Source organism: Brachyhypopomus gauderio, chromosome 9 (genome assembly GCF_052324685.1).
Source record: "Brachyhypopomus gauderio isolate BG-103 chromosome 9, BGAUD_0.2, whole genome shotgun sequence".
Classification (NCBI taxonomy): domain Eukaryota; kingdom Metazoa; phylum Chordata; class Actinopteri; order Gymnotiformes; family Hypopomidae; genus Brachyhypopomus; species Brachyhypopomus gauderio.
The window spans coordinates 5,865,245-5,878,102 of record NC_135219.1 but is presented as its reverse complement, the minus strand read 5'-3'; the positions used below and the strand labels follow the sequence as shown (position 1 = coordinate 5,878,102).

The following is a 12,858-nucleotide window of genomic DNA, read 5'->3' as shown; positions in this document are numbered from 1 at the left end:
CATTTTGTGTAGATGTCATGGTCATATGACCAACAGCCGACCAGAGCAATTAGAGGAGTGTATGTCTGCTCTGTTACTCCACCTTCTACCACATTCAATTGCGTGTGCGTGGTAGTGTTAGTCATATCACTAGTTGTAGTCGAGTGAAAGTATACACACACGAGACGTGAAGCACGTACTCTTGACACTCCTCTCTTTTGCAACTAACGTAATAACTCCCCACAGTTCGTCATGTTCAGTCAACAAACCGCACCTGCTTACGAAAACCATGACGTACACCGTCAATCCGGAAGAACTCGCAATCACAAAAATAACACTTCCGGTTGAGCAGCGACATACCCACAAACCAAGCTGTACGGCTGGAGTAGTTGGAGCAGGTCTAAAATGCCTGGAGCCGACAAAGAGACGGACCTTTCTGAGCGTATCGAGGCGTTCTTGTCAGAGCTGAAGCGAGGTGACAACGGGTCTGGCTCTATCCACGGTTCGGGGGAAATTGCTCGGGAAACTACAGCCCTGCTTCGCCGGATAACCGCACAGGCGCGATGGAGCAGCGCAGGTCGGTGTAGCGTCACACGTGTGTTTACACCACTACACGTTTGTTCTGTTGTGTTATTGCGCAGCTGAAACTCTTGCGTGTCTTATGAGCGGTCTCAAACGTTTTCATGTTGTGCAGGTGACCTGATGGACATCATACGGAAAGAAGGCAGGAGAATGACTGCGGCTCAACCCTCCGAGACCACGGTTGGGAACATGGTCCGCCGGGTGCTGAAGATCATACGAGAGGAATATGCAAGGTGAGAGATCCACAACCCTCCCCCATGTTTTTACTTCTAAATAATAATTATAGTTCTGGGATAAATGTGTTGAAGTGTGAATTATGAAATAGCCAGATTTAAATCTGAAAGTTCAGATCTGGTGGGTGGGGTTGTGGGGGGTGTTGGTTCGTTGTGTGAGCCCCACTCAGTGTGCAGGCTTGTCGGTTTCCAGGTCCCGGGGGAGTAGCGAGGAGGCGGCGCAGCAGGAGTCGCTCCACAAGCTGCTCACCTCCGGGGACTCCAGTGAGGAGAACTTCAGACAGCACTTCGCTCCTCTCAAAGCCAACGTCATAGAGGCCATTAATGAAGTTCTCACCGAGCTGGGTATGGACACAGCCCAGATGAGACCTGCAGCTTTCTTTAGGCTAACATTGTATAGACTGGGCTTTGAGTCCAGGATGACTTGGTTCGTTTGAGTACAGAGTTCAATCTCTGGCCCTGGGGCTGCTGTGTTTGTAGCATCCTCTGCTCTGAACCCTTCAGCAGAGATGCCTGAAACTGCAGAGTAGAGTGGCCCTGAACTGGACTATAGAACCGCTGCATCAGAGGAGGCATGCGTAGTCTTAATCTTCTGAGACACATAGTGGCACTGTTGTGAAATGGGTGCAAAGTGGGGAAAAAAAGAAAGAAGTCAGAGTCTGTGCTCGAAATAGCTTACCACATACTCTATATAGAGTATTGGGTCATGTAGCATTCAGTATAGTATTTAGTATGAGACAAATAAACTCTTCTGCAGAGTCACACAAATGTATAATGGTTCTGCCCACTTGGGAAAGATTTTCTGCCACCATTTTTGTAGTACAGTACAAAGATGGCTCTTGTCGTGTACTGGAACATTTGGTGGAAGTGGTACATCATCTTTTGCATCCTTGAAAATTCATTTTGGTTGCATAAAACATACTAATTTGGGGGCCAGTCTATATGCAAGTAGTAGGCTATTTTGAAACAGCCAGAGAGTTCAGCATATAAAAACTAGTATGCATTTGGCTTTGCCACCAGAGGGCACCACAGACAACATTGCCATGCAGGCACTGGAGCACATCCACTCCAATGAGGTCATCATGACCATCGGACGCTCACGCACCGTCGAGGCCTTCCTGAAGGATGCAGCACGCAAACGCAAGTTTCATGTCATCGTAGCAGAGTGCGCCCCCTTCTGTCAGGTAGCACTCCCGCCGTTATTGCTCAACACCCTTAAGGTCATGTAATGGTGAGATCAGCATTTCCTCTCCTGCCTGTTCTCCGTAGGGTCACGAGATGGCCACAAGTCTCTCCAAAGACGGTATAGAGACCACTGTGATCCCAGACGCTGCCATTTTCGCTGTGATGTCGAGGGTTAATAAGGTGGGTGGGGGAAGAATGGGCACGTCACAGTGCGTATCATCTTGAAGAAGGGTAGACTGGTTGATGCACACCTTCATTAAATGTAGTGAAATATTAAATAGAAAAATCCTTTCTTTTCATATTGAGATAAAATGGTGCTGAGACACACAAGCATTTATAGTAAGACTCAACTAAAAATCTAACTTATTTTGGTGTAATCTTTTAATAATACTACAATATTACTTTAATACTATACAGTTTAGCAACAGGGCTTAGCAGGATGTAGTCTGGTGTTAAATGTGGTTGGTAAGGGCTCATATCCACATCTGCATAACTGGATGTTGGTCCTCTGTTGGCAGGTCATCATCGGCACGCAAACCGTCTTGGCCAACGGGGGGCTGCGCGCAGTCAACGGCACACACACTCTGGCACTTGCCGCCAAGCACCACTCCACACCGCTCATCGTGTGCGCACCCATGTTTAAGCTCTCGCCCCAGGTACCGGCCACCAGCTGGAACCTGTGCTGTTAGCCAACATTTAACACATTGTAGGGCAACCGCACCCATAGAATGAGTAGAGTGGTCGTGGCATGTTGAAGCGTAACCACAGATGTTATTTGTGTTCTTTTTCTCAGTTTCCTAATGAAGAGGACACATTCCACAAGTTTGTCTCTCCACATGAAGTGCTTCCTTTTACTGAAGGTAGTAAATGTTCAGGTGTCAACATTAGTAAGTCAAATAGTTGGTGTAGCTGTTTAGGTATCCAATGAGCAGCAAGTGTAATTTTGTGTTAACCAATGAGCAGTATGTAAGCCAACTAGGTAATTAAAATTGGTAATGATTAAATGAGGAGTATAAAACTTTTTATACATATATTTTATAAATGCGATAATGGGGCTATACAGGCCTCTCGGACCTTGTAAACTATTCCCTGACCTTTGATCTTCTGTGTCCAGGCGAGATCCTATCGAAGGTTAACGCTCACTGTCCAGTGTTTGATTATGTGCCCCCGGAGCTCATCACGCTCTTCATTTCCAACATCGGAGGAAACGCTCCATCTTACATCTACCGGCTAATGAGTGAACTTTACCACCCTGAAGACCACGAGCTGTGAATAAAGCCAGAGAATATACAGCTCACTGTGTCTGTCTTGTTTTAAAGGCCTTACACAGGCTCAGTGTGTGCTAATGAACCCATGATATCTTAAAGATGTCAAAGTTTCTCCCAAAGCCCAATGTTCCCATTTTTCTTTGTCATGATGGATGTAATAATCTTCTGTAGACTGGAGCTGACATTTTCCTCCTTTAAATGGTTACTCATAAAAGAATCATAGGGAACCATAGCTTTCCTACCTAAAGATCTAAGGCCCTGTCTAGCTCTAATTTATCATATGATCCAGGGACTTACACTCTTCTGTATGGTTTACTGGGTGCTGTTCAACAAGCTTTAGTTTATGGCATTTGCACAATGTTTCTCTTCCACATAGAAGATACAACTGAATGGTTTAGAAACAGTCTGTCGAATGCTGTAAACATTAAGGGTCAATCTTTTCCAAAGTGGCTTGGAAAAGCAGAGCAGGAGGAACTGAACACTTCCCTGAAATCAACAGTGGGTGTTGTTGGGATATTTTCTCCTGACCCAGATGGGCCCCAACACTGCCCCAATGAACCGATTGGTTTTGACTGAGTGACCCAAGCAAAGTCTTGACACCAAAAGTTCATTTCAGATCAATTTATATAGAATAAAAGTGAGTACAAAATAGCCAAAGTATACGTGGTACAAACTCTCCAGTGCACTGGTGCTAGTTGCCTAGAACTCTACCTAACGCAAGTGGATCTCAGCAGCGTCCGAGCAAAAAGCCTCCCATGCTGGCAATGTTCTCCCTCTCATACTAAGTTTCGATAACTCCCCTCCCTCTTTGGTGCTCTTCCTCGTAACCCACCTGCTCCTCTCTAGTTGTCTGCCTGCTTATCTCAAATCTGCTTACCTTGCATTTTGCACTGAATGGGCTCATTCTGTTCTTCTCAAGGCCACTGTGGCCTCTTCCCTTCTGCTCTCTCACAGTTTTCCAAGAAAACATTAAGTTTCATTTCGCCTTTAAGTTTCTTTTTTCCTACAGTGCACAAGGACCCAGGAACCCAACAGAGAAAGGCCAGAGCAGGCTGAGATCCATGGAAGTTTTTTAATGCACAAAAGGACAATCTGTAAAGAACTGAGTATGTTACAAAAGGTCAGTCCCGTTTATTTTAAAAACCAATTCAAAGAAACAACATAACGTAAAACCAGACGGGAGAGAAAAAAAAAAAATCCTGAGGCTTGACTGTGACTGTTCCAGCTCACATTAAACAGAGAAACCATGACTGATGAGATCCTCCAACTCTGACCTTCAACTGCAGAAAACCAAAATGAAACAAAGGAGGTTAATGATGTATTAGATGTATTGGATATGGTGTTTGAAGCTTGTTTGAATTAAAGTTTTTTTTTTTAAAGAGGTGTATAATGTGATATAACTAGGGATATAATTAGAGCCATATTTTAGAGATCCATTTCAGGGGTGCGTGTTACCTCTTCTGTGTTTTTGTCCACTTCAGGGCGTGTCTTGGGGGTACAGACGCTGCTGGGTGGTAGAAGGTGCATCCTGCACGTTTACAGTGTGCGGAAAACCGACACAGCTGCAAGCAAGCAAACACTTATTAGCAACACTAACCAGCACTCGGCTGTCTTGCATTGTCAGTTCCTTATGCCCTGCCCTTCAGAAGACCTCAAACATCAGTAAGCTCCCTAACCCAATAGAAAGCTCTTGGGAGAGTGGTTAAAACCCACAGTGCTAGGGAAGAGGCCTAAGCCATACCGAGAATGTAAAGCAAACCTTAGGATGATAGAATGTGCAGTCCACCTTCTTACAGTCGGGGAAGAAGCGGCAGACGCTGCTGGGCACAGCGGGTACTGCAGGGAGACAAATGAAAATGAAGCTTTTCACGCACCACCTACGAGTGTTGGGTGTGTAAAAGCAAACGCGTGCACACGCACACACCTGGTCTGGCTGGCTGCCGGAGTGCTCGGCGGCTGACGTGTGTGTAGGGGCAGTCTGGCTTCGAGCATTTGGCGTCGTATTTGCAGTTTGGATGGATGAACAGGCACTTGTCTCCAAATGCACAGCTGGGAAACGTCCTACACGAGATGTAAAGATAAATACACTTTACCCACTAAATCACACATACGTTTCATTTCTGCTATTAAACCTGACAAAAATTCACAGCTATGGCACAAGGTGGGGTGATTGAGTATGTGTATTCCTTTATTTACACCGTGTTGATGCGGGGTGCCTGCATTCGTGCAAACACACACACAGACAGTTCTTACAGACAGATCCTACTGTGTTCTTACTTGCACTGGGCTGTGGGGTAATGGTGTGTGTGTGTACGTGCATGTATGCGCCTGGTAATCCTTACTTGCACTGAGCTTTAGGGTGATGGTATGCACACTCATCTCCACTCTTGCAGGCTGGCCAAAACTTGCAGCGTTCCAGGACTTTTTGACGCTTTACCTGAACTGGCTCTTCCTCTATATCCATATCATCCAATTCCTCCATCTCTCCATCTTTGGAGAGAAGATGATATGAAGAGAGGCGAGATGGCAGAGAGGGGCATCCCCCCCCCCCCCCCCCCCCCATTCTGAACAAATCCTTGATGCATTTTAGGTTAACAGAGACTGTGGTGGCTTATAATCTCAGGAAAAACAAATTCTCCAATACACCTATTGCAGATGTGCTAAAAGGGTGTGTTACTCTTACCATTATGTGAAAGGGTAGAGTTCAAATTGAGGTGCACTGCTGGTTTAGGATTGCGCTCAGCTGAAAGGTTAGAGGTTGTGTTATTAGGGGACGTGTCATCAGGGTCAGTCATCTCTTGGTCAGTCAGATTGGCCAGAGGACTTGGAACGCCATCCAGGGTCACAATGAACTTTGGACTGGTGCAGCCAGCTGCCTCCACTTTCTCTCTGGAGGAGGGAGGGGGCAACAGAGAAATTTATGAAGTTTGAGGAGTACGATAGCACATGCAAAAAAAATAGACTAAAACTTCTAAAATTTCCAAGTAGTGACCCAGTAAAAGTTTCTATTGGACAGAAAACATTGTTTTATGATTGATGAACACACCTGGCCTGCACCATGCGGGGAACAGAGGGAGGGGCTTCTTCCTGAGCGCTGAGCTCTATTCTGCTCCTGACTGGTGAGGACTGTTCAAGCTCTGGCTTCCTCATGATGAAGGAGCGCGTATCCAGAGCCTTCATTCTCGTAGCCTCAAACATCGGTAGCTCTGCAGTGACGACAAACCAAATCATGCTTTCTACCGTGACGACACCATATCCAGTGACCCCTGCGTTCAGTACTCAGAGAACGCACACTAAACCCAAGGCGGCTGGTGCAGTTTAAGTGCCCTTCTCTGGCCCCGTGTGTGTTCGCAAAACCCAGTGCATACTGAGACTGTGCTCCTGTGCTAAATACGTGAGATTCAGCACCTCACCCGGTTCAGGTGGCTGCTCTCTGCTCAGCTCCTCCGCACGCTCCAGCTGTAGCCGAGAGGCCAGACAACGTGGCTGTGCTACAGAGGACGAGGAGACAGAGATAGACAGTGTGACGGAGAAAAGGAGAATGTAGATTATTAGTGTACTTTGCCTTTAAGAGGCAGAGGCAGACAGTAATGTAGATTACTGGTGTACCAAGAGGCAAAGGCTGACCATTGTGATGGCTGTGCAGTGTCTCTTGGGGAAGAAGAGCATGTAGGTGCTCCTGGACCAATCGGATTGCAGCTCTGTTCATCTCATCGCTCGCTGAACGAGTCCGTGGCGCTACGGGAACAGTCTGTCGCTGGGGAACTATGCCGTTGCCATGAGAACAACCAACAAACATACCACAAAAGCAGCTGCTTATATTCCAGCTCAGAATTAGCTATATGGAAATGAAGAATGTGTTGACAGATCAATAGTCTAAAATGAAGCACAAAGTATTTATAGTGAAATTTGAAGTGTGTGCATGGCTTTGGGCTGCACGAGTTGTGGTGTTTATGTGCATATCAGTTCAGTGTTCTTGGGGTGGGGCTCTGTATATGAGGTTGGGTTGGTCTCACGTGTGTCCCCTTTCCACCCACAAGGAACCAGACCCGATCTCGTTGCACCTCTGAGAACCTTGGTATTACCAGTGAACCGTCCTGCAGCTCCGTCATCATTTTTATTGGGACCAAAGATGCATCATCAACTGAGAGCGTGGCACAGCACACAACAGACGTAAACAGTAGTATTCAGCAGGCCAGTAATCTGGTTTGCTGGCCTGTTAGCTGGCATTTCATCAAACAAAACAATGCGCAAGCAAATTACTTCATCCAGCTCGGCTGCATAACCTTTCCTTTACAACTTGACACACCCCCGTATGTCATCAGTTTGCACCTGTTCTGGAATGAACTTATTTTGTTGGAAACGCAACAAATGGTTCCAAATTAGGTTCACAAACCTGAATGGTTCTGGTTCCCCATTGGTAGAAAAGGTCTATATCTGGCTGTATATTTGGGGTGGGTGGCGTTTGAGTCTCACTTTAGGACTCTGTATATAGGGTGAGACAGCTGTGTGTGTGGGTCTCACTTGCGTAGGCAGCAGTGGTCTTGCTGATGGACTCCTGAGCCTCAGAGATGGCCTTTAGGATAAGGGTCTTATTAGCCTGCTTGGCGGGAGGCAGAGTGGGTCTGCAGGGACATGAGGCAGCACAAACACATTAAAGAACACTCTGTAGGACCTGCAGGGACACAGGACAGCAGATACACCGCAGACCATGCAAAACCTTCACTGAAGCCTCATTTATTTAGGTGATGCGAGAAGAGCTTGTGGAGTCAAACCTCTTTACGGGATGCAGAGATGTAATCTGTGACATCCAGGATATTCTAGAGTCAAGCCTTCATTATAGGATATAGAGATGTATCAAACATCTCAACAGGACATAACGTCGTTGAGATATTTTAGAGTCTAACCTCTATTATGGAATATAGAGATGTGTTAAACCTCTCAATGGGATATAACCTCTGTTTGGCATGGGTTCTGAATGGTTACGCTAAAAATGTGTCATGCAGTTCTTGCTATATATGGCATACTGAATATATTTAGGATGCTGACCAGTTGCAGGAATTTGTATTTGTCGTGGTTTTACATCGATTGCACTGGCTGCTGCTCTTTCTGGGGATAAAATAAAGCAACTGACACTGATCACTGTCTGTGATTACAAGCTCAGAACACGGTAATTTTGCTGAGCCGAGTCCAACTACTGCAACCTGTGACCATTAGCAACTTTGGCAACCGTTGCCAATCTGGCCATCTGAAGAAGAAAAACACAAAACAAGAAAACACCCCACCCTCCCCAAACACACTTGCGCTCTGGTTTAGATGGGAGAGACACTCGGCTGGGAATGCCATAGTCTTCCTCGTCTTCTTCGTCCTCGTCTTCCAGGTCATCGCTCTCCTGACCTCTGTCATGACCCCTATGAACCCGGACCACAGAGCTCGCCACAGGAGCTTTTCGTTTCCGTGACATCTCCTTTATTGACAACAACGACATCGTAAGAGACCTGCTGGCCCCAACTTTGGTTATGTAAACAGAAAATCAAATTAGTACACATCACTGATTTATGAAGCTTCTCTTAAGGAGGGCAGCTTGAGACCGTTATAGTCCTTGTTATAGTCCTTGTGTGTGTGTGTGTATTATATATATATATATATATATATATATATATATATATATATATTATATATAAAATATGCATGTATGCCCAGGCTAGTGAGGAGTAACAGATCTTGATAGGTCACAGTTCTCGGTGCAACACCTGTTTAACTTAACAAGTCAGTAAGCGATTGGCTAAAGCTGGGCGTACACTGTGCGATTTTTGGCCCATTTTCAGCCGATTTTTCACTCGTGCGACTATTTTTCGATCGGGCCGAGTTTCGGCTCAATCGCGTGTCGTGCATCGTATAGTTTACACAGGTAAACGAGGAGCGATTCACACCTCACGACCAACTCCCGATCAGAAATCGCAGCGTCACAAGAATATCAAACATGTTTGAAATTCAAATCGCTCCTCGTGAGATCGCATGAGAGCGTCGGGTCGTATAGTGTGAGTATATGAATCGTGAGCTGTGAACTTTTAAACCCTGCGATTTAGTCGTACAGTTTGAGCTGGAGCTGAGTACACAATTTAAAATATCGTACAGTGTACGCCCAGCTTAAGGCAGCGTTATGGTAGCCAATCAGAGCCAGTGTTTTTACACGCGCGCTGAAGCACACATGACACAAACGGAGAAGAGGCAGAAATGGTGAGTCAGGAACAAGCCGAAGAAAAATTAGCATTTTCAAGGTGGCGATATAAACATTATTTAAGAAAATACTTGAAGTTCCTGAATGTCTACCAGACTGGGTATTTGATTTATTTAAGAATAGAGGTTTTATTGTTAAGTTTACTTCTGTTGTGAACAAACCAGTTGTCTCAGGTTGAGAGAATTTAATTTAATAGATGTAAATGCAATTTATATAGTGCAACCGTTTACTTTAGTTTTTTTTTTTTACAAAGATTTGGGATTTTTAACTATTTTATCTTGCACTGCTCTGTTGATGTGCAATAAATATCAAAAGTTAACACCTTTCTGATCTAATTTCAACTGACTGTGAAAACTGCTTTTTCAAAAAATCCTTATTCATTGGCATATAACATTTTTTTTTTACTGTAATGCAAGTAGTTACTTTCTCTGGTAACAAGTTGCTTTTATTATAGAGTAATTCAGTTACTAACTCAGTTACTTTTTTTGAACAAGTAGTGAGTAACTATAACTAATTACTTTTTTAAAGTAACGTTCCCAATACTGCATATTGTATCTACATAAAAACGTTTTGCAGCCTCTTTGGCTGCATGTCCAACTAGTAAAACAAGAAAGCAGAAGATGGAAGCTGGCAATCCCATGAAAAGTTGGAAAACTAGGTTATTTTTCAGTGCCCGAGATGTGATTCCAATGGGAACTATTGCAACTCCCTGAAGGTGCCATGAATTTCTCACCTTGCTGCTGCCCTCCCTGTAGCCACGTCCATAGGAAGAGCTCAATCGTTCCTGAGCCCTTGGGACATTCGATGACCTGTAGTTGTCCGGACCTCTACCAGAACCCCGAGCAGATGACCCGACAGCCTGTAGTGACCTCTCATTCGCAGAACGACTTGATAAAGAACGGAGGTGTCCAGCAGTCATGCCTGGCTCCGTGGGGTCTTCTGTAATGAGGTCATCATCCAGGTCAGGTTTGATGTCGATGACCGCCTCAGCTGAAGCAGGTTCAAGAAGGGGCTTCACCGCAGAGGTCAGTCTTGAGGATGATCTATCAGAGGAACCTCTCCTGGAGGATGGGATCATATTCTTATATTTGCCTCATTTACAAAAAAAAAAAAAAACTGTCTAAACGTCTTCTCATGACATGAATTATAGGATTAGCTCTATAACCCAAAGAAAATTCAAAACATCTCTCTCCCCAATCTCTAATGAACATAACATGTACAATTAATTATAAAGAGCTTCTGTAACAACATACCTGCTGTGGTGTTCATGGGCGGAGCTAGATACACGTCCCTCTAGCTTATCGGTGCGTGAGCTGGACACGGTGAGGGCTCGGGACTCCTCCCCTCTCCGGTCATCACGCGTCGACGTGCCGGTGTCGGAGTGTAGTGTCTTAGGCCGAAGAGACGTGGGCTCTTCATCACAGAATGGGGGCAAAAAAAACAAAATGGAGCGGCTGTTTAAGGCATTATTTTAAAGATTCAAAGCACATACATTTCCGACCTTTTGTCTAAAATCTAAATCAGCAGTCAGTCAAATGTAAATATTGAATTGCAACTCCGCTCTGAGCCACTGAATTGTTCATCTGTAAATACATTTAAAAACAGGATAAATCAATGTGAAGGAACCGTTGTATCTGCTAGTGCACAGAAGTCATAGAATTCCTATTCTGTCTATAAATACATTAAAGAGAGATTAATAAACAACTTGAACATGGTTGTGGGCCCTGGGTGCTCTGAAATGACAGTACACATGTTAAATACCAGGCTGAGCTCAGTTTTGTACACTTTTGTACACTCAGTGATTCTGCAAGCTTGTCTATCAGGGTGGCCAACAGACAGGAACCTCTGGGCCAATCTAGAAACTGGCTTCATCAACACTTACATCAACAACTCAAGGACACTGTGTGTGTGTGTGTGTGTGTGTGTGTGTGTGTGTGTGTGTGTGTGTGTGTGTGTAAAACATACCGACTGCAGCAGACCTCAGCTTCTCCAACACTCCATGTAACCTGCATCACACAAAACATGGCCACCTGCCATGAACGAGGAGGACTCTGCTGCTTTGATGGGGAAAACCCCCCACGACCCCAGTGACCCACAGTTAAGCCCTGATGATTCTCATACCACACTGTGAACTTGATGGTGTTGTTGCCCAGAAACAAGGACAGGTCATCCGTCATCTGCTGTGCATTCTTCTTATTTGCCACCATCACCATGATGTAGTCTGGAAGCTCCTCATCTGTCAGGAGACACAATTATGGTCAGATACTTGATGATAGCCATGAGTCATAAAAAAGCATGATCACCGTGATGATTTTCATGAACACGGAATGAAAAAAGTTATAAACAATAACAAACTAGATGTAGTTCAATAATGGTAGCCTAAATCAATATTTAACCACACCAAATGCACTACAAAATGTTCGTGAAAAAGGTTCTTCATAGTTGAAGGCCATTGAGGAAGTGGTGTGAGGGAAGTGGATCCTGCGTTGACTCAGTTGTACTGCGTGGTTGTTGGGACCTTGAGACACATACCGACATACGCGCCCAGTTCCTGCAGTTTTCCTTTGATAGCAGCCTAAACAAAAACAATGCAACAGTTAAGAAACAGCCAAATATAAGGGAGCAGTATTGGGTCTTGTGGGATCCACAGGAAATGCTTTTTATTATGTTTGAAAAGTAAGAATAAATAAAGAAAATCCATGCCCCTCTTATATGCTCTTTTCTGCATAGTTTACAACCCTGCACACTGTAATGAGCTGTGGAGACAGCTGGTCTGATCCATTATGAGCGCAGTAAGACTAGCTAGCGGTATCTTATCAGTGCAAACCGCCGAATGAATGAGTGGATAACAACACTATAGTTAGTGTTTACTACAAAAAACAACTGAAAAGTTAATTTATCCAAATCTGTTCACAGCAGAAACTTAACCGCCCCTTGATAGTTGTGATGGGTGATTTCTAAAGTTAGGTTAGCTAACACAGCTAACGCTAGCTGCCTGGCTCACCCGCTAACTACAATAGCTAGCTAGCCTGTTAGCAAGTTAAATCGCTCTCTCCGATAACTTATATCTTGTATAAATATTAAAATATTTTACCCGTATTTTCTTGCTGATCTCCGTCCCGATTTCCATCCTGATTATCTTTTGGTAGCAAGTTGTGTATTACTGCGTGAAAAATCTCATCGTCTCCAAGCGGTAAGAGGTCGGTGAAGGTTCAGCTAGCCGCGCTCCGGGAGTGTGGCGTCGCTTTACGTCAACGGGCTTCTGGGCTCCACTACGCATGCGCAGGGAACACAACAGAATATCTTTTCGATCCACGATTAAACCTAAAATCATTCAAAAAAAACAAAAAAAAAAAATAAAAGCAAAAAC

The 12,858-nt window shown here is 44.7% G+C and overlaps 2 protein-coding genes across 2 annotated transcripts; one reads left to right on the top strand and one right to left on the bottom strand.

The window, feature by feature from the left end:
- Positions 1-147: 147 nt before the first annotated feature.
- Positions 148-3,271, top strand: eif2b2 (eukaryotic translation initiation factor 2B, subunit 2 beta). Its single transcript, XM_077016626.1, has 8 exons — positions 148-556; positions 674-794; positions 988-1,139; positions 1,815-1,978; positions 2,064-2,159; positions 2,498-2,635; positions 2,773-2,839; positions 3,094-3,271. Exons 1-8 carry the CDS (start codon positions 385-387, stop codon positions 3,249-3,251), a joined length of 1,068 nt encoding a protein of 355 aa, XP_076872741.1. The 5' UTR covers positions 148-384; the 3' UTR covers positions 3,252-3,271.
- A 1,029-nt stretch (positions 3,272-4,300) lies between these two features.
- zc3h14 (zinc finger CCCH-type containing 14) lies at positions 4,301-12,751 on the bottom strand. The gene is made up of 17 exons (XM_077016623.1): positions 12,583-12,751; positions 12,021-12,063; positions 11,610-11,724; positions 11,454-11,494; positions 10,742-10,901; positions 10,222-10,549; positions 8,548-8,714; positions 7,772-7,872; positions 6,875-7,012; positions 6,661-6,738; positions 6,294-6,453; positions 5,931-6,136; positions 5,590-5,737; positions 5,172-5,308; positions 5,007-5,083; positions 4,703-4,809; positions 4,301-4,527 (listed from the first exon to the last, which is right to left on the bottom strand). Exons 1-17 carry the CDS (start codon positions 12,616-12,618, stop codon positions 4,524-4,526), a joined length of 2,046 nt encoding a protein of 681 aa, XP_076872738.1. The 5' UTR covers positions 12,619-12,751; the 3' UTR covers positions 4,301-4,523.
- Positions 12,752-12,858: the final 107 nt, after the last annotated feature.